Source organism: Filobasidium floriforme (assembly GCF_021052385.1).
Source record: "Filobasidium floriforme strain CBS 6241 chromosome Unknown HD553scaffold_6, whole genome shotgun sequence".
Taxonomy (NCBI): Eukaryota; Fungi; Basidiomycota; class Tremellomycetes; order Filobasidiales; family Filobasidiaceae; genus Filobasidium; species Filobasidium floriforme.
In genome coordinates this window covers 451,472-475,080 of record NW_025763627.1, presented here as the reverse complement: position 1 = coordinate 475,080, position 23,609 = coordinate 451,472, and the positions used below count along the sequence as shown (strand labels likewise).

Sequence of the window (23,609 nt, the reverse complement as noted above, 5' to 3'; positions counted from 1 at the left end):
TACAATTTACTTCCGTATCGGTTGATTGAGAATCGATTGTCCAGCCGGTCTGACATTAGCGACTACTCAGCTACTCGGCTACCCAGATCAGACCAATTTCGCAAGATCACCTTGCAGACAGGCTTAGATATATACGTCGCCGAGCTGTTCTACGGCCTTTCTGTGAGAATACAGCCTAATACAATGGCTAGTGTTGCTACCGAGGATTTCGCGGCGTCGAGCCTGGACGGACTTGAGAAGCTCGATGTCGATGCGGAGGATTCAAAGCCTACACAAGGGACGACGCCTGCAGAGCAAGAGCAGCATGATAGTCCAGAAGTAGGGGAGGGTACAATCGAGCTGAATGATAGTGGGGACGAAGATCTGGAGAAGCAGGTCATGGACTACGAAGAGGCGCGACTACAAACGATCCGGTTCGTAATGCCATCACGTCGCGGCTGATAATCAAGCTATGGTCTGACAGCCGGAGACCCTTGAACAGACAAAACCAAGAATTACTAGCGTCACTAGGCCTCGATCGTCTCCCTTCTACGAAACCACCATCTCCAAAAAAGCCTCGCATCGATAGACCGCTGTCTAAACCTCGATCCAAACCGTTCAAGGACGTCGAGCCGACTCGCCGTTCAGGCCGGATCAAGGCTCTACAGGAAGATGTCAAAGCCGACCCGGAGATCCTAGATCTACCAGACGATAGGGACTTGTTTCGTAGAGGCGGAAGGAGGCGCGGACAAGCTGATGGGCCGGAGCTTCCAATGGGAAAACGGATCGAGGTGCCGAGCGTTCGATACGTCGACGTCGCATCGTCGTCCAAGGGGGGCCGTTCGAAGCGAAAGGCTTCGGAGCTGTCAGAAGATGAGGCTGAAGTGGAGGATGATTATGAGAAGGTCTACGAGAAGCCGACAAGGGCGGCAGATGGGACGAACAGGCTGTCATTCCCCGGGCGGTTCAAGGACGTCTTCGAGCCAAACGTCACACCCGAAGAGATGTTGCGAGGTGGAGCCTTTGCGGGTGGCTATTTCAAGTGAGTTCTTGTCGCTGTCACGTCTTTGCTAATAGTTCATTGAAGATAAAACTTTCATCTTTAGGGACGACTATTCGAACGTCTTAAAGAAGGACTTGCCCGCTGCCGAAGACCTCGCTGCCCTTCCCTCCTCCTACACGGCCCCGTCCGAGGGTTTCTCGCCGGAAACCCACCTGACGTCCACCGCACAGGATCCCTCGGTCAACAGGTACAAGAAGCTAGCTGGACAGGGTTTGAAAGAATGGGAGAAGAGCGGCTGGATCTGGGAAGGCGATCCGCGAGGGTGGATGCAGTGGTATATCCGTTTCTACGAAGGAAGACGGTGTCAGGACGATACGAGACAAGTCATGCGATGTGAGTCGACCGGTTCTCGTCGTTTCGCATCCGAAGCGAGGAACTGATCACGACACATCAACTGGTCGCACGCGGACAGGGCTGAATTTGGCCGGACCTCGAGGCCGGTTCTCTCGAATGCTGATGAAGAAGATCGCGGCAGATCCCGGTTCCGGCGGCGCGATCGAGAAGAATACGTCGGTCGAGGACGAAGAGGTAGGAACGGTACTAAGACAGGTATGCTGGCAATGGGGTTGGGAGTGCACTTCCGGAGAGTGGGCAAAGCGAATAGCCGAAGGCAACATGGCATAATAGATCGATGCGGGGATACAGTTCTTACGTGATGTCTAGATACGGGTAGATGACGAGACGAGTCGGTTGATCAGCATGCGGAACAGTCGATATAATGATTTCTCTTCAAACCTACTGTACTTGGGACCTCCGCCTCCTTCCGGTACACACCACGTGATATCCTGCGTTGGCGTCTTGATCGAACACGTCTTGCACTGTCGATAGGAAACGATGAGAACACGCCAAGCACCATGAAACTCGGCCGGCCCACACGAACTCACGTGAATGCAGTTTTGCGAGTTGATCACGAACTTCTTGCCAGCGGCATCGGCGGCCCCGCCCTCGGCGTCCTGGTATTCGTACACGGCAGCAGGACAGGCTCGGCCGAGGAGACCGGCGAATTCTACGAACGAAAGCAAAGGTACGAGTATTACACATCGTGTACAAATCGATCGTCGAAGAAAGACTGCGACTCACCATTAACGTTGGTTTCGGTATGTCGAGCCCGAGCTCCCTCGTCCTTGGGCAACCTCAGATGCACCGGCTGATCCTCGGCGTGATTCGTACCCGTCAAGCTCACGCTCGTCAGAATGTCAAAGCTCAGCTTGCCATCCGGCTGAGGGTAATCGATCGGTTGACACTCTGAGGCCTTTTTCGTGGCAGCGTGATCCTCCCACGAGTTTCGTAATGTCCAAGGGGTTCTACCCTTCAAGAACAAGCTGTCCACTCCTGAATAGGCCATCCCGCCCCACAGACCGAGAGGATTATGGAACGACGGTCGCAAGTTCCGGACCTCGTTCAGTTCCTTGTACACCCAGGATTCCTTGAAGGCGGTCTCGTAAGGGGACATGTCCACCGCTTCTTGAGCAGAGCCTTCGAGAGGCTGGTCCAGCGAGTTTTTGGTAATTTCGACCTCCTTGTCAGGGTGGAGCGCGTTGAACGCCGTCTCTGCGGCCATCATCCCCGATTTCATGGCATTGTGCGTCCCCTTGATCTGCCGGAGAGTCGAAAGCAGATCGATGAGCCTGCATATCGAACCGAGCTTTCACGAGCGCACATGCAAACATACCTTGGGCACGTTCAAGAATCCCGCACTACAGCCGAGCAGCGCTCCTCCCGGGAAATGCAACTTGGGGATACTCTGCAACCCTCCCTCATTCAGGACCCTTGCGCCATAAGCGATGCACTCTCCGCCTTCCAACAGGTCAGCAAAGAGAGGGTGGTGTTTCATTCGCTAATGAGAACAAAATCGTCGGTTTAGCCTGCGACCTGGATGCAGAATAATATCCGTATCGAACCCACCTGAAACTCCTTGTAAGGGCTCAAATACGGGTTCTGATAATCCAGCCCCACGACCAAACCCAAGCTGACCAACCCGCCTTCCATGTGGTAACACCAACTACCTCCATACGTCTTGATATCCAACGGCCATCCTAACGTATGGGTGACCTTTCCCGGCTGGTGTTTCTCCGCATCGACCTTCCATACTTCCTTGATTCCCAGTCCATAGGTCTGCGGGTCACAGTCTTTCCTTAGGTTGAAGTGCTTCTGCACGATCTGGGAGAGGGAGCCGTGTGCGCCTTCGGCGATCAGGGTGCACTTGGCGTTGAACTGCATGCCAGGTTCGAAACTTTCTTTTCGTTTCCCCTGTCGGTCCAACCCGACGTCTCCCGTCCGAACACCTTTGACCGACTTGCCATCCTCTGCGATGACCAAGCTGGCCCCTGCGAACCCTGCATACACCTCTACGCCGAGTTCCTCGGCTCGTTCTCCCAACCAGGCTGTCAGCCGGGAAAGGCTGAGGATGTAGTTGCCAGTGTTGGACATCTGAGGTGGGTGAGGGAGAGGGAAGGAAGAGGTGGACGTGAGGAAACGCATCGAGTCGGATGTAGCAGGTTGGCCCATGGGTGGCGGATTGTCCATATTCATGAAATCGGGAAAGAGCTCGTTGAGCGCTCGAGGCTCGATGACGGCTCCGGAGAGGATGTGAGAGCCTGCACGAGCAGAGTTCAAGAGATTTTAGTTGTTGAACAGGACAAAAGATTCGAGCCACATCGACTCGGACTCACCGACCTCGCCTCCCTTTTCGAGAACGACGACCCGAATCTCCCTCCCTTGCTCAGCTTCGAGCTGTTTCAGCCTGATCGCCGCACACAAGCCAGCAGGTCCTCCGCCGACGATACAGACGTCCACATCATCCTCCGCCCTCTCGACCTCTTCTTCAGCCTCGGCAGACTCCTCCTCGATCGGCGAGGCCGGGTGGTCGGTCACCGTGGCAAATCCTCGTCGGACCGCTGCGATCGAGGCGGATCGGCTCGAGCTAGTAGCACTGATTCGAGCGTTAAGTGATGATGATGATGCGCTGGTAAGCAGCGTCCGAGCTGACGAGGTGATGGTGGATGTCGATGCTACAGGCGATCGAGAGACGGTCGAGGGAGGCGCTCGCAAGAGCGACAAGGTAGACCTTGCGGCCGATCGCGACTTGTGCATGGTGTTCGAGTGTTCGAGTGGAGCTCTACCTGAAAGATGACGTCCTACGGTCCTGTGAGAGGAAGCGTGTGCTTGTGTGTACTGATAATACTATCGCCTCTCACCCTATAACTTAGCTACCTCCCTGGCAAACCGGTTTCTATCACAACCGAGTGAGCGGCTGCACTCTATGGATTCATTCGACAGATGCGCGTCGCCCCCCCTCCTCTCGCTTCGGCCGTGACTGTCCGAATACAGAGGTTCCCATTGGCTCCGGCCACATCGCGCCGCCAAGACGAGATGAAACGCCTGATGAAACCGATCATTCAGTCGACCAGCCTGAGTTAGCGGTATCTTTGAATGTTGCTCATGTCGCACGGATGGTTCTGCTTGGAGCACTTCTCCCCCGTGAGTGGCCCGTCGCGTTTCGATTCGCGCGCTCACTCATTGATTGGTCCATGACACATTTCTGGGCGTGTTTCACGTTCATTCCGAAAACACGACTCAAGTTCGCCACCACTAAACATGACCAAAGATGATTCGCAAGATGTGCTGTTTTACTAGCCGTGGTATGTCAGCGAGACAGGATAAATCTTCCTCTCGTTCCTGGCGGACCCTATTCAAAGCTCCGTAAACTCTGGACGATTCATCGCAAATCAACGCCCCAGGTCTGTCCTCACCTCGTTCCTGCTACACAAGCGGGCAATGGAGGAGCTTCCTCCACTATTACACTTGACCTATATATTAGGTGCTCATGATAAATCGATCCCGATTTGTGTGGTCCGTAGTGTTCATGACTTGCTGATCAACGGGTAGTCATGTCTCAAGTGTTGACTACATCGAGAAACGGAAGATTCACTCTCCGCGATGATGGTAATGACAAAGTCGAGTCGATAGCATATGCTCAGGCGATACGTAGGGCTAGGTCAGAAAGACAAGCTTAAGACAAATTGAACCGAGAAGGCGGCCCTGGGCGAATGGCCCGCGCGACCACTGCCCTCGACGACGTCACGTCAGAGTATAATGAGAACGACGATGACGAGATTGAAAGCGATGCAATCGAGATCGACCCAGGTGGACATGAAGGTGATGCAGACCATGAGATGTCCAACCACGCGGCAATGTGTTCCAACAAGGCAGCTTTGTCAGGCTCTTCCTCTTGACTCTATAGCCCATGTTCATCGATGATTGCGAGTCGCGATCTTAAGCCCGAGGTCCTACAACGTTGCTTAATTGGTGTGACCCGCTGATTCCCCGCTGAGTCGAACCACAATCTCATGCCAGGCCTCGAACATCCATTTGTACGTCTCTATCTGCTGTTGAGACGCCTTTGACGAACGATAAAAGTCTGTACGCTAATTGTCCGCCGGTAGGTGCATTGCAATCTCGCCTGGAAGCTTGCTGATCCTAGCATTCGTGGAGATGGTGTCGCTGCGGGCTGTGCTCAAGCGAGTACGCAGCGCGACAGGTCAAGAAGGTGAGAGACGACGGGACACCATCAAGTTCAAGCGTAATAACTCAGCATCAGAAACCCAATCCTGAATCCTGCTCCCACTCTAACTTCAAAACCCAATCAAACTCGTCACCAAACGCCTTGAGGTCCTCGAGTTTGCTTGCCGAAGGAACCGACCCAGCCGACTTGGAATTGCCGTAGACATTGCTGCTCTCAGTCAGCTCAGTCTGAACCCCAACGTCTGCATTGTTGTTGCTGTTGTAACGAGTCTCGTGATCAGACACTGCCGGTCGAAAGTTATGTGTCTTTGTGATGTGACGCACCGTATCGTCCCATTTGGCGGCAGGATAAGAGCACCTCTTGCTGCGACAAATAATGATACAAAGGTTGCAGTGTGGAGTAGGCAATTGATTATTCGGTGAAACGGATCTCAAATGTTCAAGTAACATATGGCTCAATCTTCAGCCGTCACCAACGTCAAGAATTTGAGACTCGATTAAAGCCCTTTCTTATCGTCCTTGGGTATCCAAAGCCCCGTATAAGGCGGAGCAAACGAAAAGAGGAACACGGCTACGAGATAGAGAAAGCATGGCCCAGGGTCCCTCACTTCACACTGCATCACGGACGAGCTGAACGTCATGCACAACAAAAGGGGCAAGGCAATCCATGATCAATCCATCTAAAGGGCAAGAAATCGTATACAAAGAGCTCGAATCGTCGTTCTGCAAGGCGAAGACATCACGTGTGTAAGTGATCTGGGCTTCCGAATTGGGCAGGCGTGCGCGTGGACACTTACACATAACAATCCTCGGCTCGGTAATGCTGCTCGAAATCTGAGGGAAGGGCAAATGGCAAAAAAACTTAGCTCGAGTCGCCTTACCAACACCTTGCCCTCGAATCAATCAGACACTCACGCTCTTATGGGGCAAGACGGAAGCACCGTTTACGTAAAGCTCGTCCTTGATAGAAACGTCGTCTCCGAGGACGGTAATGTTCTCCACCCGGGTCCATCGCCCGACGGTCGAGTTCCACCCGATAATAGAGGACATGATCCAGGCGTGATCCCGGACGGTGGCGTTGGCCATGATGACGCATCGCTGAAGCCTGACACCAGGTCCGATCTTGGCTCCGGGTCCGATGACGACATTGGGTCCGATCAACGCGGTCGGGTCGATCTCGGCAGTCTGTAGAGCAGGAAAGGCGAGCTCTGAATGAGTAGGAATCGAGCGCAGGAGGTTTGTGGCCGACTTACGGGGTCCGCCAAGACGTTACCTCCGTGTACCCACTTGTTCTGCTTGGGGTCGGTGAGCAGAGGAGAGTGAGTAGCGGTGAGGTGAGAGAGGTAGAGACAGGTACCTGATGAGATTCAAAATGACCATCTGAATGTCAGTCCATGATCATCATCGCCGATCAAGCCGACACGGCGCCTTACCCGAGAGGTAGTCCTTGGGTTGACCGACGTCCATCCAGAATCCCTGCAGATCAAACGAGTGGAGCTGGTGGTCGGCAGCGACGGCGGGGAAGATCTCCTTTTCGATCGAGGTCGGTCGGAGCTGCGCGAGCATGGATTTAGAGACCAGTCGTAAGCATTCCTGCTGCCGCGATAGCTGACCAGCACGACTTACCTCGATCCTGTCCAAAACGCTGGGGTTGAAGATGTAGATACCGGCGTTGATCCTGTTTCCGACGAATTCGACGGGCTTCTCGACGAATCGGTCGATCACCGTCGAACCGGGCTTGGTGACGACGACACCATAAGCCGAAGGCTCGGCGACCTTGGTGACCATGATTGATCCCTCACATCCGTGGCTGGCGTGGAAGTCTCGGAAGGCCTCGAAGGGGTAGGTACAGGTGACGTCCGAGTTGAGGACAAAGAAGGGGGAATCGTCCTTGCCCAAGATTTCACGGGCGAGGGCGAGGGGACCAGCGGTACCGAGAGGCTCGGTCTCGACGGAGAAGGTGATGGTGATGCCGTACTCTTCCTCGGTTTGTTTGAGCATGGCGACCATGACCTCGGGTCGGTAGTTGACGGCGAGGACAATGTCCTTGACACCAGCCTTGACAAGGGCCTGCGAGATTGATGAATAGCAGCGTCAGCTAATGACTATAGGTTAGCAAGCTTGCCTGCATGACGACTCACGTCGATCTGGTGCAAGCTGATTCAGACATCGTGCGGGTTAAAGCTAGTTAGCTCCCATTCATACGGGTCAAGGCCGAATCGTCTGAGCGCTCACATCATAGCCTGTATTACATCAAGACAAGATCAACATTCTCGTTAGCGCTCAGGCTCTTCGCAATGTCTCCATCTGGTTTGCAAGACACGCTCAACGCCGTAACGGCAGAAACGTGTCTTCCTGGTAAACCCAACGACACCCACCTTGTTGCAGAACTCGACCAAAGGCTTGGGGAGGGTCAAGGTCAAGGGCCTGAGACGGGTACCGAATCCTGGTTATCAGAGCATTGGACTGTCAGCCAGAGGCCTGCCAGGATGCCTATACCGGGACGAAGACTCACCACCGACGAGAATCAAAGCCTAGCATGCCAGGATGTAGCGAGAGCGTCGTCAGTCGTGCTTTCATGGGTGACTCCGGCCTACTCAACCTTGAACTCACCTTCATTTTGTTAAGTGTGTGTTTTCAAAAGAACGTGGGGGGGAAAGGTTAAGAGGGAGGACGAAGCGGTGATTCTATAGAGATGTAGAGGACGGTGAAAAAGAGTCGAGATGGACCAGGACGAAAAGGGGTCGGGGAAAGGTGAGCAAACAGCTAGGATGGATCGTTAAGGCAGGGAAAGACTGCTCACCAAGGATTGGGTGCGAGAGAGGGATGAAAGGAAATTTGTGTCAGAATTGACAAGAGCCTATGTTTGAAAGGGTCGATAGGGTTTTGAGATCCTGTCCGTGTGTTGCTGTTGCCGTTGCTGTTGCTCTCTCGCCAGCATCGAATCGGTAGCAACAGGTCTAGCGGAAGCAAACATCGCTCTTGGGCTAGTGGCTGGCCAGGCAGAGGCAGGCAGGGCTGCACGCGCGTGACTTTTACCTTTTTCGCCGGTACCCCCCCTCCGCCCTCGCCCTTCCCTGCCTGCCTGCCTCCGATCCTCTAGCCTCTAGCGTGATTTCCGTCCTGCCGTCCCCCTTCCTGGCTCGGTTCACCGCACGTTCCTGCCCGACCCCTGCCACTCCCGGAAGCTATACGCGTACCGTCCTTTTTGTTTCGGAAGTCTAGGAAGTCTACCGCTTCCGGGAAAGCGTTTTGATAGCTTCCTACCCGCGACACCAACGCATCAGATGCAAGATGTAGGCTGTCTGAGCGTTCATAGATCGTAATATCATATCCTCGTAAAGCATAAAGTATGGACGTAAAGATGTTTCATGACAAGTATCTGTCCTGCATTCCCGAGCTCTGCTCGTCTCTAATCTCTGATAGGTAGCTAGGTAGACACCTCATCTTGCCCTTCAAAGGGACCGGCGCCTGGATCAATCGTCCTCGTCGTCATCCGAGATCTCGATCTGCAAGGTCGGCCATGACCAAAGCGCATGTCAGGACCATTCCGAAGGGTACTAGATACCGCTTGCACTCACGGATCCGGTCACTTGCGCTGCGGCTCTCCTTGGAGGCCGGCTCCCACTCGCTCCGAAACTGCTCGATCAAACGGTTTCGCGTGTAAATCAACCCGAGGACAACTTCATACCACACTCATGGGACTCACCTAAGTTGACTCTGTCTAGCGCCTCCAGTCGCAGCTTTGGCTCCCCTCTTCCCTCTCGTACTCGTACCTGCAGCGGCCCGGCTCGCACTCGCCGCCGTAGTCTTCTTTTTGGCCGCCGCAGGGGTTGACCGAGGTTGGAAGTCCATCTCGTCAGACTCGACCGCCTCTTCTTCCTCCTCATCATCGTCATCATCATCAGAGTTGTTAAACTGTGGAATGGATGAACCCCACTTCAGTACCTCTTTCAACCTGCACATGACTGTCGGACTCACCAACGGTGCGGCCTTTTTGGCACCCCGCTTGGCCGGAGCTTTGGCTGGAGCTTTCTTGGCAGGAGCCTTCTTCGCCGCCGCCGTCTTGGTCGCACGGTTTGCCGGCAGAGGAATATCATCAGATTCCTCGCCCATGAAATCGTCGTCCTCCACTGCAAACCGGTAGGTCGTGATCAGGAATCGAGTACGTCGGAAAGACTGAAAAAAAGGATAGTGTGGCTTACACATGCTATCGTCGCTCCCGGCTCTTCTCTGTCGATTGGCCTAGGGCGAGCGTCATTTAGCTCGGAGCGCCTGCCCGAATATGCAGCATGTCAGACATACCTGTTTACCTCCTTTATTCCTCTCCGCCCGAGGCTGAGTGGCTTGCTTCTCCTTCTGGTCTTGAATCTGTTAAAGAAGTCGACCGCATCAGCCAAGATCGCAATGTTGCAGGTATAGGATGATCTACTTACCAACTGCTTGAAAGTGGACATGTCGTCATAGTCCACATTCGACTCGTTCTTCTTCAGACCTCCCGTCATTCCCTCGAGTGTCTCCTTCACAAAGCTTTGAATATCGAAAGAGAGGTTCAGCGGTCGACTACGATGTCAATTTAACGTGACATACTCCTTGATGGCATCCGTATCGTCCTTGTCCACATAACGAGTCACGGCGTCCTCGAGATCGTCCTCTCCCAGCACTTCCAAGGTTTGAGCTTGAAGATACTTCTTGACCAATTCTCCCATCCGGATCTTCGAGGGTCCTTCGCCGGTACCACTGCTGGAGAGTAACCCGTCCTCATCCATCTCATCGAGGTCAGGTTGATCAGCCGTGACCCGGTCCTCTGTAAGGGCATGCAAGAGCGCGTGTTTAGCAATCATCGCGCATTTGAACATTGTCGAGCTTGAGCTTACTCTTGCTGACAAATGCCTTCTTCTTGTGATACTGAATCACGTCTTTCGGGTTTGCCACCCGTTCTTTGAAATCAGAACCTATACGCGGACCGTTTGTCAACTCCTTCGCTCCGGTTGTCTCGACCTGCGATCAGCCTTGGAGTCAGCGCTGTATATCTATGAAGGGTAACTTCCGGGGGCACTGACTCGTAGACGGATCAAGGGCAACATCATCTTCTCCTTCGTCCCAGGATGCAGCTCTTTCCACTCGTTTTCTGCCTCGGTGATCAACTCGTCGATCTACAAGTCAAGGTCATCATAAGTGACCCCGAGATTCTCCATGTGCAACGGGCTGCAGACTGACCTTGATTTTCAGGAATGCCGTGATTGTCTCCCGTTTTTGCATATCGATCCCGTTCTCCTCATTGTCCGCCTCTTCTTCGAGAACGATGTCACCGATCTTAAACGGTCGAACCGTCTTCAGTGGGATGGGTTCAATGTTGAACTGTCCTTCTTGAATCGATAGGATCCCCACTTTCCTAATACACTCAACAACTTGCGGTCAGGGGGCGGAAACTGACATTCGCTACGTGATTGTCAGACCCACTTAGGGATGGCTTCGCCGTGAGCCAGACTGGTAGCCACGGAACTTCCAGGCTGGGATATGTAGTACGTCTTGTTGGGTACCTTTTCCGGTTCGATCCTGCAGTCGTGTTCGTGACCCCAGAGGACGAGGTCGATTGAATCGTCAAACATGCCTTCTGGGACAGAGTTCTGTGGGCCGTGCTTCACCCTTTAAACCATCCACTGGGTAAGTCGTCTACCCCAATAGTAACGATTGGCACCAAGTGGCCTCCGTGCTCACCGGTTCTGATGCACCAGCAGCAAGTTGAACCAGTTCGACTGATTATCCTCCTGAGGCATGAACATTCGCACCCGGTTGCTCCTGAGCTCGTAATGCATTCTAGTGTCCTTGACATTTCCTACTCCATACATCGCCAACCTGGTCCCGCCCTTTTGCAGGAGAACGGGTCGGATCTTGATCCCAGAGGAATTGGGGTCGTTGGGGTCTTCTTCAGAAGCGGCGAGGTGGACTTTACCGAAATAGTTGATTACGCCTGCTGCCGCGAGGATGTCGAGCGCACAAAGAGCTCCTTCCTATAACGACAACGGCAGAGATCAGCACAGAGAAAGAGGAAGACGACGCTTCAGATTGATAATACACACCGGCCCAGTCCCTTGTGGATCATCGTGATTGCCATGGATAGAGAATACCGGGATCGCTACGTTCAAGTTCGGGTCTTCATAGTTGATCGCCGGGAAGCTGTGCAGGGCATCAGCTATAGAGCATGTAATAAGCGATTCCGCTCAAGCTTACTTGAATCCAGGAGTGTTTCCCTCCATAGGATCACTCAACAGTTCCATCTTCGACCCAAAAAGACACGTCAGTTTGGCAACGATACCGCGTGATCGCGAAACAAAGCCGGTAACCCACCTCGACGGGCCGATCACCCAAGCTGTATTCTCGCAATAGCGCAATCATCTGATGCAGACATGCTCGCGAAGGCCTGTTCTCATGGAAAAGGTCTCCGGCCAACAGGATGAAATCCACCTGTCGCGATACCACCAAACTCAAATCAGTCTCTATGCACGAGCAAGCAGCCGGTAAGACCGCATACTGACTTTGCGTTCTTTGGCGATCTCGAGAATCTCCCGGAAGGTATTCATCGAATCCTGCCCCCGGATTGGGTCCCTCTCATTGTATCCTACATGATTATCTGTGGCAATGAGGATTCGGAAACAGCTATAATAGCAAGTGGAATCACAGATAAGAAGTCAAACCTTTGACTAACCGGCCAAGCCAGGTAGGTTGATCGAGAACTCACTTGCTCTCATCTACGTAAACCGAGCAATCAAAAGCTATGTGAGAACACGAACACTTTTCATAGTCATCCTGCCGGACTTGCCGATGTCCCTGATGCTCGGTGTAGCAGCTGGAGCATCTTCCTCGACCGGCTGTTCCCGTTGTTGACTTTGTTGACTCCTGCTTGCTCTGCCGTGCTGAGAAACCATGTCGAACGAGGTCGCGGCTGAAATGCGGTTGGTTCTTTATTCCCTTTCCTGGAACTGACTATGACTCTCTGTGGGAGTCACAGAGATGAATCGTAGTCTGAATCTGAAGGAAGGTTCCGATTGACTGACCTCGATGCGACATGCATTCAACAACCATCTGAGAGGGTGATTCATGTCCTCGATCATATCGATGACCTCCACATTTAGCATGTGCGCGTCGCCCCTTTCAAGCCTCAGCCGGAGGGTCTCGTCGTGGGAAGGGCATCGACCTGGGTACCTGGATGATATCCTAGCTATCCTGGAGTTCTCGAGATGATATACAACCAGGCAGGTCATATAAGCAAAACCTCAAGCTAGCTGTACAGATCAAACCAGACTTCAACATAACAGAGCTTTAGTATGGCAGGCTCTTTGATCCCAACTGCCGCGCAAGATGGAGATGGCGCCATGCCCTCTGCGCCGCCTAAACTTGGAGGAGGGGCCAAGTCGAAGAATCAGTTGAGGAGGATGAAGGCAAAGGCCAAGAAGATCGCCGATCAGGGCATCGATAAGAGCAACGGTGTCAAGGTCGAAAGAGGAGCAGAGGAGGATCAGGTCAAGGAAGAGGACGATGTGCCGGTAAGGGTCGAGGATTCACGTGGGCTCTGCGTTCCCGATGTGCTCAACGTCGACCTTTGTTGCCTCACAAAAGATGCCTGCATCGTCTGAGGATTCGGTCTCCTCGCAAGCCATGTCATTGGATCCCAACGATCCTGCTATGGCCATGTTCTCTTCCGTCTTCCAGAAGTTTCAGGGCGATGTCGTCGATCAGATCATGTCTGACGAAGCCGTGAGTCTCGCTTCTGGGGCATCTTGATTCTGAAAGTTGGAGCATTCACTGAAGACGGACGCCTTCGCATCGGTCTTGCTATGTCAGGTCGACAGCGGCCCAAACAAAGCAGAAGTCATCTACTCGGACGAAGAAGATGACGACGACGAAGACCGTGAACGGGCTCTGGCGAACCAGCAACGACTGAGCAAGAAGAAGAAGCGTCAGCTTGCCGTGAGTCGGTCGCACATGTTGTGTCCTAGATGCGATGGCCTGGACCTGACAATGTTTGTTTGTGAATATGTCGAGCAGAAATTATCGGTCGCTGAGCTCAAACAGCTGGTCAGCAAGCCAGAAGTGGTAGAATGGGTCGACTGCGATGCCCGAGATCCGAGATTGCTTGTTAGTTTGAAGGCGTACAGAAAGTCAGTCCTGTTACTCAGAGCCTAGTGCGACCCTCAGCAGTCACTGATTTTCTTGTGTTTGACAGTACTGTGCCAGTTCCTGTGCACTGGTCAGCTAAACGAGAATACTTGTCCGGGAAACGAGGTATCGAGAAGGCGCCCTTCCAGTTGCCACGTGAGTGACATCGTTTATTTCTTGGATGCTATCCCTGCTCATGCTTTCTCCTACAGCTTGGATCGCCGACACCGGGATCGCGGATCAGCGAGACGCGATCAAGGAGAAGGAGGCGACAATGTCGTTGAAGCAAAAGACAAGAGAAAGGGTGCAGCCGAAAATGGGCAAGATCGACATTGATTATCAAAAGCTACACGATGCCTTTTTCAGGTATCAGACCAAACCCTCGATGTCCAAGTTTGGAGAGGCGTAAGTCTTTTCGCCTCTGCCCATAATCACATGCATTGACCCTGGCTCTTCCTATATTTGCCAGGTACTATGAGGGAAAGGAGCTCGAAACCGATTTGAAGATGAAGAAACCGGGTGAACTGTCCGAGGAGCTCAAGGAAGCATTGTCTATTCCCCCTCTCGCGCCTCCTCCCTGGCTGATTGCTATGCAGAGGTATGGGCCTCCTCCAAGCTACCCGAACCTGAGGATTGCCGGGTTGAATGCGCCCATTCCTGCCGGGTGAGTGAACAACAGAAGGTTGCCGGTATGAACAAAGCTGATTCTGTTTTTTGGAGTATAGTGCTCAGTGGGGTTTCCATCCGGGTGGTTGGGGCAGACCCATGGTCGACGAGTACAACAGACCGCTATACGGCGATCCCTTCGGCGTTTTAGGAGACCAGGACGGACAGGTCGGTCCGCTTATTTCTCGTCGGTTCATCATCGGATCATGAACTGATTGCTTCTCTTAATAGTCGGGCGATGATATTGAGAAGGAGTTGTGGGGACAGCTCGAACCAGAAGCTGAAGGTGAGATCATAGCTCAAGCTCTTTTTTGATCAAAGTCTGACAAGGTGTTATGCTGTGACAGAATCCGAAGAGGAGGAATCCGAGGATGAAGAAGAGGACGAGGAGGACCTCATCACCTCGGGTCATGCACCGGACGAGGGCTTGCGAACTCCTTCTGGCATGGAAACACCATCTGGCATGCAAACAGCGATTTCGACCGTACCTGGCGGTTTGGAGACGCCCGACTTTTTGCAACTCAGAAAGGATGCCGGACCCGCCGAGAGCGAGGTATCGGCAACTCCTGTGCCACGGGAGCTGTATCAGGTTATTCCCGAGAGGCAGACGAGTTCGAGAGGTTTCATGGGCAGTTCAACGACTTACGATGTTGCTGGTCTTGGAGCCGGTGGATCTGGGGGGCCTAGGGTTCTGGGTCAAGACGATCGAGGTACCAAGGTCAGTAACGCCTCTGCTGTTCCGGTGCGGGTGCAACAAGCTGACGATGTCTTCACCTACTGTTCTGACCAGCGCAAGGCTGGAGTTGAGATGGCCGTTGACCCGGATGACCTCGAGGGACTTTCACAGGAAGAACTTCGGGCCCGCTACGACGCTTCGAAATCGCAGAGCAATCGGGTGCATGTACCGGGAGCTGACGTTGACAGGCGAGAGTTTGACGATGTCATCGCTCAGGCCAAGAAGTCGCGGACGAGTGAAAGGGGTCGGGGTGGAGATCGGGACCGACGGGAAAAGGAAAAGTTCAAGTTCTAAGCCGGAAGTCGGTGCTCTGTATCCTGATTGTCTCCCGTATCTATCATCCACACTATTTGTAGTCGTCTACGGACACGTGGGGTAGACAAACTCCGCTGAGCCGGGTACAAGGTGACGTGAACTTGGAATCATGACGAATAACGCGCCATGACGCCGTGATCGCCGTGTGATGGTCAACCTCATGCAACTCACCTGTGCACTTGCGCACTTGATCATCATCAATTCAACAGCAACCCTTTCTCGTCCGAAAGTGGCCGCGGTAGATACGTTCCGTTGGCTAGACAACATACATCGCATCCTTGCCTACCATGTCTAGCAACGGTATGGTCTCGGCCATCACTTCGACGTTGCGCCGTGACAAGAAGCAACAACACCACGCCAACGCAGAGGACGAACGGTTGCTCGGGTCTTCAAGGACGACCTCTGAGAGAAGCCATCTTGATGGTCCGCAAACCTCTTATGGAACTACCTCGAATCCAACGCCTGGAATGGGTGTTCAGAGTAGGGACTACGCTGGGGAAGAGGCACGACTGGACGGGAACGATGCCGACGTTTGGCAGTCGGTCGAGGGCAGAGGACTGGATGGACGAGGAAGTATACGTAGCGTCCGCTCGTACTCCGACAGAGCGTCCTCCATCGAGCATACTCGTCGACGACAGCAGCTGACAAAATGTGAGAGGAATCCATGCTTTGAGCGGTTGGCACTTTGAACTGATGAGCGACAACCTGATCTAGCCAGTTACACCTACCTGAAAGCGACATACCTTTTGGTGCCCATTTTTACTCTCGTTGGGTGCTGGGCTCTCGTCATGCTGGCTGTATACGCTTGGTGGGTTGACCTTCACTCTTCAAATGTCGCACGGGACTGACACTTGAGGTTCACTGCAGGCCACCAACCAGTAACGAACGTCGGCTGCCCCCGGCCGAAAGGCCTCGGTATCCTCACCCCTTCCTGTGGCCGCCTCTCATCATCGGAGTTCTCGCTAGCATCACTATGCAGGCATTGAGAGACCCTGTCTTGGAAGCTATCAGCATGCTACCTGAACAACTCGGCAGGATGTTCTCGCGTTCAGGGTTCACTGCGAGCAGGTCAAAGAGCACAATACGGCTGCTTCTACTCGCTGCTCTGTAAGTCATGATCATGACCACCAAGTGGAGTCGATAGGTGTGCTGACGAACCGCTTTTAGAGGCATTTTCCTTCACACTGCGATGCAGGAACTCCTTCGAGTGATTGCGCTTTACCTTTGCGAACCTCACTCGTCAACTATGGTTACTACAACGCGGCTGTTTCAGCAGTCGTATTACCTCGGCATTGGCTGGGGAGCTGCAGAAGCCTTCTGGGGAATTACGCGGGGTTGGTTCAGCGGTGTACGACTCTGGAGTGATCTGCTGGACAAGGTGTCAGTTGAGCCGGTCGCAGATCCTGAGAGGAACATGTCCACGTCGACGGCCCAAGATTATGCTACGGCGACATCTCAGCAAATGGAGTCAGAGGTCGTTGTTGCGGATGATCAGTCTTCCGTTTCCAGTCTTGAGGATGAAGAAGATAACCTGTTAGCCAAGATTGAGGCTTTGCAGCGCTTGCGCGGAAGGAAAGGTGGGCCGATGAATCGCTTTCCTTCTGTGAGAAGAGTAATTCTGAAGTCGGAAGCATGCTTTGCCTACAGACCTGGAAGATGCGTTGGGCAAACCGTTTCCAGTGAGCAGGCTTTCACCAAGCGAGACCCCTTCCAATATAGCTAAAGCAACCGATTTACCAGAACATTGCGGTCGCTGTGCATATCCTCTGGCGACTGGACACGATACTCCTCAACCTGGGTTTCACCCTCATCGTATCCGCTTTCTACTACAACACCGAACCGATCTATCACCGTCTTTCGGCTCGATCGAGCTTGCCTTCTGGCAAATATGGCCTGACTCCGCTTGATGAGCTCAAGCCGCATAGACTCTTTCCTCTGGTCGTAGCCGGAGTGGCCTTGGCTCACTTCGTCATCTCCTGGGTCTGGGCCGTTGGTGTTAGGCGTGTAGGGCTGTCGGCGGTGACTTGGGGAGTAAGTACAATGACGTCCGTTCAGTGCGTCAGCTGTCTGACTTGGGTACCTTGCAGAGCTTGGTGGTATCGCTAGCGGCATTCTTTGCTGGGCTCGGCAGGTGAGTTTCTCGCTTTCGTGACAGACGATTCAGGCAGGCTCATATTGCTCGTCAACTTAGCTGGGGCGGACTCGTTTGATGACCGTTGGCGTGATTTCGGAAGTCTTCCCAGACTGGATTTGTAACTATGTTGATATCATACCCCAATATATATGCGAGAATTGTCAATTCGACAGCGGCGAACCCAGTGGGACACTACACCCAAAAGTCAATCTTTTTCCCAACCACAGGGGGGATACCATCCCCCATCAGATCGAATCCGGAGGTCGAGGTCCGAGCGACGCGCGCCTTGGGGATCGGCATCAGACGGCGACCACTCGAGAATGAGAAACGAGGAACCATCGACCGTCGTGCTTGATTGAATTGCTATCTGCGCATCCTCGACCTGCAGCACCCAGCTACCAGCATTCTCAACGTCCACTCAGTCAGCGATCAGCCAGAATACGTCCAAGCATACTGTTCTCCTTCAAGCTAGACAGTATAAGATAGCTTCAACCTCCGGACGCTTGTCGGAACCGAAATCAGCATATAAACAAACATACCGCTTTCAGCCATGAACACCACCACAACGGCAGACCCGTCGCCCGTATTACCGCTGATTGGAGTCCTGACCTCGACGCTGGTCAAGGTTCAGAACGGGTTCCATTCCATTCCTGGATCCCCTATCTTGATCCGATACATCAAGAGTTCCTACCAGGCAAGTCTCGGTACCAGTCGTATGCATCGCACTGAACACAATCTCTAACGATCAAGCACTTGTCAAATCAGAATGATCCTTACCGGTCGCTCCTCGAGCTATTCCTCGTAGTCTTCGCTTTGAGGACCATCTTCAGTCGCCGTACTCGAGGCGAAGGGCAGTCGCGTAACTTCGTGGAATTGACGGAAAAAGTGGGCAACTTGCGCATTCCAGAACTACGTGTCGGGGTCGCGGCTCATACCTTGACGACCGCTCCCACAGGAAATTGATGAACTCGTCGACGACTGGCAACCGATGCCTTTGGTAGATGGTCCGACTACCAAGTTCGAACATACGATCCTACCCTCTCTGCCAGTGATCTCTGGACCCGCTTCACACAAACCGAAACTAGCGGCCACTGGCAAGACCGTCCTCAATCTCGCCAGCCCTAATTGGGTTGGTTTGTTGGAGGATGAGAGAATCAAAGAGGTTGCCATCGGTACGCTGAGAGGATACGGCCTTTCGCCATGTGGACCACCTGGTTTCTACGGTACCTTGGGTAAGTCTATCAACATGGGTAAACCTAGTTTCGAAGTGCTAATCTTGGCACGAATCTGCAGACGTTCACACTCAGCTCGAAAACGACATTGCTCGCTTCCTCGGGATCGACTCGGTCATCGTCTACTCGCAATCGTTCTCCACCATCACTTCAGTCATTCCTGCATTCGCCAAACGAGGAGATGTCGTCGTGGCCGACAAATCGGTCAACTTTGCCATCCAGAAGGGTCTTCAGATCTCTCGATGCACGGTCAAGTGGTACGAGCACAACGATATGGCTGATCTGGAGAGGCAGTTGAAGGCTGTAGAGAAGGAGGCCAAGAGGAAGGGTGGACCTTTGAAGCGACGATTCATCGTTTCAGAAGGCGTCTTTGAAAACAATGGAGCCATGATAGATCTGGCGAAAGTGGTAAGTCGTCAGTGCAGGCTATGCGGTTGGTAAATCAGGTCATTAAGCATCGGCTGCGCAGGTTGAGCTCAAGAAGAAGTACAAGTTCCGTCTTATACTGGACGAGAGTTATTCGTTCGGTATGGTCGGCAAGCATGGGAAGGGAGTCACCGAAGTCTTTGGCGTTCCGGTAAGAGCTTCAGCATCGATAGAATTGGCGAGTCGCTAGTGCTCATCCGGATGCCATTGCGCAGGCTACCGAGATCGACCTTTTGGTAGGATCGATGGCAGTCGGACTGAACGCAGGTGGCGGGTTCTGTGCTGGCATGGAACACGTCACTCATCATCAGGTAAGAGTTCATAGCGACATCGAAACGTAAAGGAAACTTGATCGAGCCTGGGACATCCACAGCGTATCAACGGAGCAGCCTTTGTCTTCTCTGCTGCTATGCCAGGGCTTTTGGCCACCACTGCTTCCGCTGCCATCAACATCATGCAAACTTCACCTCAAATTTACAGTCAGCTCGCCGAAAACATCCGAACTTTTCGACAAGGACTCGCCAAACTCGAGGGCGTGACAATCTACATCCCTTCGAATCATCAATCGGCCTTGATTCACGTGTACATGCTGTCACCACCCGAGTCGATCGAGCTGGAGGAGCGCCTGCTCCAAGACGTTGTCGACGACGCCCTCGGTCAAGGTGTCTTGATCTGCCGCGCCGCACGTCTGCGTGGACAGGAAGTGTTTGAACCGGCGCCCAGTCTCAAGATCATGATTTCCGCAGCGTTCACGAAGAAGGAGACGGAGAAGATGGCCAACACCGTCCGCAACAGTTTGACCAAAGTCTTGGGCAGTAAGTCCAGTGTCAAAGTTCGCAAGCTTCGAAGGATATCTGCCAACGCGTCTCTCTTGTGCAAACAGAGAAGCGATGACGATAGATTGTGGCAGGAGCGAATGTTTAGCAATACACGACCGGATTCCGGTTCTGCGTACTGCTCAATACCCCTTGCGCCAGGGCCTCTACTGAGAGACTTTCGCCTTGTACACGACCTGTGTTTCTGCTATTTACTTACAATTATAATTCTTTCTGTCTGTCTCCTTTCGTCTCCCGGGCAGCCTTCTTTGAGCGCTGCGGATACATGCTGCACACACGATGATCCCGTGATCCATTTTCGACGCTCGATCATGGTGTTCTCATGGCTAGCATTGTTCAGACTATTGTTTCCTTTTATATTTTCTATACAACTGTAATTACCCGGAATATATCTTGCCACACCCAATACTAGTCGGGGCCCTACATCATGACGGCCAACTGGCTAGTAACACTTCGACACCTGCCAGAGCACGAAAATCTTTAGATGGCGTACTTGAACCACTCAACATTGTCGCCATCGTCCTCGTAAGGAAGCTTCTCCTCGGCGGTCCAAGGATGATCCCTCTCGGCGATGCGAGCGGCCTTTTTCTTGTTCTGCGCATTCAAATACATGATCATGATCGCCGATGAAACGACCACGATGAGGCAGTATGCGAAGCAGATGGCGTGACCCTTGATGTATCGAGGCCTGTCTTCCCTAGGGTAGATGAAAGACGAGATGACACCACCTATGAAACCAGTGTCGCTATCAGTACCCGAAGTCATCAGCTGATATTGATCGGAACTCGACTTACCTGCATTACCGAACGAGACGATGATGGCGGTAGCGACTCCCTTCTTGAGCGAACCTCCACAGTTGTTCGAGCCCCACGAGACGACGATGGGGATCAAGGGGTAGACACCGGCGGCGGCGAGGAACAGTCCGGCGTATTGGACGTTAGGGTTGGGGGTGACCAGGAGCATGAGGAATCCGAGAGCGCCGAGTGCGGAAAAGCCGATGGCGACGATGCCTCGCTTTTGGAGACGATCCGACGCGTATCCAGCGACAACGGTGGTGACGGCGGCGACACAGTAAGGCGGAACCGACATCTGCGAGCGAGGAAAGGGCAATGAGCTTTAATGCTTGAATCTCCCGAGGAAACAGACTACCAGGCAACGTGGACTCACCAACTGAGCCTTTGCTGCGGTGTATCCGAGATTGGCCGTGAGAGTAGGACTGAAGAGAGCGAATGCGTACACGGGCATGAGAGACCCTTGGAACATCACGGCGAACTGTACGAAATCGGGCCAGTCTGTCAACCGTGTTGTTTATAGGTTCCGCTGGTCCCCGCCACCGACTTACGACCCAGACTTTCCAGTCGAGGAAGGCATCTTTAATGAATTTGTTCTTGTACGCTTGCGAACAGCCGTCGTTGTCGAGCTTGAGTCTCTCGACGATAAAAGCACGCTCATCCTCGGTGAGGAACTTGGCGGTGTCGGGGTAATCGTACAACATCCAGAAAGAGGCGACGGCGACAATGACGGTAGCAATACCCTCGAGGATGAAGATCCATCGCTGAAAGATGAGACTTCCTGTCAGATGGATTCGTTCAACGAGCCTTATGGCAAGCGCAAACATACCCCCTCGTAGCCGTTGACACCGTCCATCTCGTTGATCAAACGGGCCAAGAGACCACCAAAGGCACCAGCGGCGGTTGCGGCGCTGAAGAAAAGGGCGATCCTGAAGTTGATCTCGTATCGTCGGTACCATTGGGTCAAGAAGAAGGACACTCCAGGGAAAAGACCTAGAAAAAGAGCATTCGAGGTCAGCCTAGTGAAGCTACACACGAAACGGTGGATTCGGCCGTCTTACCAGCCTCAGTAATGCCCAAAAATACCTGGAGAAAGGACGTTCCTGTCTTCAGTACAGCCAACAGCTAGATACGAAGCACAATTTTACGCACTCGAGTGACCAGCAAGTGGCTGAAGCTGTCAACGAAGCCCATCCCGATCATTACACCTCCCCATGCCAACATGATGGTAGGCAGCCACATCGAGGGTCTCCACTTTGAAGGGCAAGGCGTTTAATGTCAGTTGAACGAACGATCGCGGATCGAGATCAGTCAAGAGCCGATACCCACAGCCTTCATCACCATGTTACTGGGAACCTCGAAGAGAACGTAAAAGGCAAAGAAGATGGCGAGACATGCCGAGTATTGCGTGGTCGAGAGGCCCAGATCCGCGGAGAGACCGAACAGGTTGGCGTTACCGATGTTGGAACGATCCAAAAAGGAAAGCAGGTAGAGCAGAGACAACCAAGGGACGATCCGTAGATCTCTAAAAGACGACAAGAAGCGCACAAATCGAAGAGATCAGCGAGCCATTACGACGCATCCACGTGTATGACGCGCGCTGATCTACTCACGTCTTTCGGATGACGGCCTTTTCGTTGACGTTGGAAGCGGCCTCGAGGCTGGCGTCCGAGCTGTACTCGATGTGTTCTCCGACCGGAGAGATCTTCTCCTTCTCTTGATATTCAGACATATTGACGGGGTCGAGGTGTTGCAGACTGTTTCGTCGGGAGATGAGGGGGTGGGGGAGTGACGATCGAGGACGAGGAGGAAGGGGATTCGATCGAGCGATGATATATAGACGGACTGACTGTGTGTCTGCATGTCTCGACAACGTTTGATGCCAAGACTTTTTGGTTCTGCTGTTCCCCCGCATTCCCCGCGTGCGGAGACCCATTGTGCCCCGTGGCGTTCCTGAAAAGAACAAGTCGTTCCCCGCGCGCGTCCTGCCACGTTTTTTGGTTCCTTTCCCTTTCTGCGTCGTCGAACCGAGACCGAAAGCCCGTGATGAATTAGAATTGCAAACCCCCTTGCTTGCCCTTCTTCCTGCGACAGACCCCGATTCACACTTCGGATTGATGGGTCAGCACGATCACACCCCAGCATGCAGCCAGCATGATCGAGTTGCGAACCCGTCGCCCGGTTTGGACCCCCCTTCTTCCGCCAGTGAACCTGTAACGACGACACGGCCCGGCGGTTGAACAGTCGGGAGTTCGTCGGGACCGTCCCCTAAGACAAGCTTTGGCTGAGCAAACATGTGCCTCCTGTGCCGGGCATGTGAGGTGGAAACTGCAGGACATCTACCTCGGTGGATATCGTCATAGAACAAGCGACGGACAATCGCGTGCGATGCCGCGAAATCGCACGGGGAATGCCCAGTCGGCCGTAATTGTCCTTTTGCCAACGGCGATACATTCCTTGCTTCTTGGGTATGGGATGTGAATACAAAGCTCGAAGATCGCGATATGCTGTGACTTTGATAGCCTCCTCGTCGCCGGCCGATCTCGACCTCGAAACACCTCCGTTGTCATCTGACCTCTTGTCGCTCACGGTCGCTCAAGCAAAGAAGACGTCGTCGGCTTTCTTCGACATTGCTGGCGAAGCGACGTGATTGTCCTGTGAATCTCCTTGACATCGCCTTGGTCCCAAGTGATTCGTAAGGAAGACAAGGACTCGGCCGTCGACTCCGTGAAAGTTGCTCTCGCAGT

At 53.3% G+C, this 23,609-nt stretch overlaps 8 protein-coding genes across 8 annotated transcripts; 4 read left to right on the top strand and 4 right to left on the bottom strand.

Moving 5' to 3' along the window:
- Positions 1–183: 183 nt before the first annotated feature.
- On the top strand, positions 184–1,666 carry HD553DRAFT_340515 (uncharacterized protein; the record flags this gene model as incomplete). The annotated part of the gene is made up of 4 exons (XM_046182563.1): positions 184–413; positions 482–1,021; positions 1,086–1,375; positions 1,455–1,666. The coding sequence occupies 4 exons, from the start codon at positions 184–186 to the stop codon at positions 1,664–1,666; spliced, it is 1,272 nt and encodes a 423-aa protein (XP_046038089.1).
- On the bottom strand, positions 1,598–4,239 carry HD553DRAFT_307900 (putative oxidoreductase). The gene is made up of 6 exons (XM_046179479.1): positions 3,715–4,239; positions 2,948–3,639; positions 2,715–2,879; positions 2,123–2,639; positions 1,927–2,048; positions 1,598–1,860 (listed from the first exon to the last, which is right to left on the bottom strand). Exons 1-6 carry the CDS (start codon positions 4,133–4,135, stop codon positions 1,702–1,704), a joined length of 2,076 nt encoding a protein of 691 aa, XP_046038088.1. The 5' UTR covers positions 4,136–4,239; the 3' UTR covers positions 1,598–1,701.
- Positions 4,240–5,898: 1,659 nt separating this feature from the next.
- Positions 5,899–8,362, bottom strand: HD553DRAFT_307897 (mannose-1-phosphate guanylyltransferase). The gene is made up of 10 exons (XM_046179478.1): positions 8,180–8,362; positions 8,082–8,100; positions 7,945–8,012; positions 7,802–7,809; positions 7,708–7,723; positions 7,193–7,636; positions 7,000–7,120; positions 6,820–6,923; positions 6,482–6,751; positions 5,899–6,400 (listed from the first exon to the last, which is right to left on the bottom strand). The coding sequence occupies exons 1-10, from the start codon at positions 8,183–8,185 to the stop codon at positions 6,176–6,178; spliced, it is 1,281 nt and encodes a 426-aa protein (XP_046038087.1). The 5' UTR covers positions 8,186–8,362; the 3' UTR covers positions 5,899–6,175.
- A 442-nt stretch (positions 8,363–8,804) lies between these two features.
- HD553DRAFT_307894 (putative meiotic DNA double-strand break processing-related protein) lies at positions 8,805–12,618 on the bottom strand. The gene is made up of 19 exons (XM_046179477.1): positions 12,390–12,618; positions 12,309–12,318; positions 12,106–12,226; positions 11,918–12,034; positions 11,801–11,847; positions 11,650–11,746; positions 11,288–11,580; positions 11,030–11,215; positions 10,787–10,961; positions 10,630–10,722; positions 10,444–10,567; positions 10,157–10,373; positions 10,003–10,096; positions 9,872–9,937; positions 9,772–9,811; positions 9,548–9,699; positions 9,276–9,484; positions 9,148–9,205; positions 8,805–9,075 (listed from the first exon to the last, which is right to left on the bottom strand). Exons 1-19 carry the CDS (start codon positions 12,493–12,495, stop codon positions 9,043–9,045), a joined length of 2,238 nt encoding a protein of 745 aa, XP_046038086.1. The 5' UTR covers positions 12,496–12,618; the 3' UTR covers positions 8,805–9,042.
- Positions 12,619–12,824: 206 nt separating this feature from the next.
- Positions 12,825–15,578, top strand: HD553DRAFT_194637 (putative spliceosome assembly-related protein). The gene is made up of 11 exons (XM_046177055.1): positions 12,825–13,113; positions 13,187–13,324; positions 13,412–13,537; positions 13,616–13,728; positions 13,794–13,882; positions 13,939–14,131; positions 14,196–14,390; positions 14,452–14,560; positions 14,624–14,678; positions 14,740–15,110; positions 15,183–15,578. Exons 1-11 carry the CDS (start codon positions 12,895–12,897, stop codon positions 15,420–15,422), a joined length of 1,848 nt encoding a protein of 615 aa, XP_046038085.1. The 5' UTR covers positions 12,825–12,894; the 3' UTR covers positions 15,423–15,578.
- A 364-nt stretch (positions 15,579–15,942) lies between these two features.
- Positions 15,943–17,711, top strand: HD553DRAFT_194672 (uncharacterized protein). The gene is made up of 8 exons (XM_046177056.1): positions 15,943–16,094; positions 16,162–16,251; positions 16,311–16,550; positions 16,611–17,020; positions 17,091–17,122; positions 17,184–17,474; positions 17,531–17,574; positions 17,635–17,711. Exons 2-8 carry the CDS (start codon positions 16,232–16,234, stop codon positions 17,651–17,653), a joined length of 1,056 nt encoding a protein of 351 aa, XP_046038084.1. The 5' UTR covers positions 15,943–16,094; positions 16,162–16,231; the 3' UTR covers positions 17,654–17,711.
- A 254-nt stretch (positions 17,712–17,965) lies between these two features.
- HD553DRAFT_307888 (serine C-palmitoyltransferase) lies at positions 17,966–20,373 on the top strand. The gene is made up of 8 exons (XM_046179476.1): positions 17,966–18,271; positions 18,343–18,462; positions 18,533–18,809; positions 18,871–19,217; positions 19,279–19,386; positions 19,451–19,546; positions 19,609–20,050; positions 20,119–20,373. Exons 1-8 carry the CDS (start codon positions 18,128–18,130, stop codon positions 20,127–20,129), a joined length of 1,545 nt encoding a protein of 514 aa, XP_046038083.1. The 5' UTR covers positions 17,966–18,127; the 3' UTR covers positions 20,130–20,373.
- On the bottom strand, positions 20,374–22,634 carry HD553DRAFT_307886 (major facilitator superfamily domain-containing protein). Its single transcript, XM_046179475.1, has 9 exons — positions 22,476–22,634; positions 22,192–22,387; positions 22,015–22,116; positions 21,924–21,948; positions 21,687–21,855; positions 21,414–21,627; positions 21,239–21,343; positions 20,866–21,160; positions 20,374–20,799 (listed from the first exon to the last, which is right to left on the bottom strand). Exons 1-9 carry the CDS (start codon positions 22,592–22,594, stop codon positions 20,552–20,554), a joined length of 1,473 nt encoding a protein of 490 aa, XP_046038082.1. The 5' UTR covers positions 22,595–22,634; the 3' UTR covers positions 20,374–20,551.
- Positions 22,635–23,609: the final 975 nt, after the last annotated feature.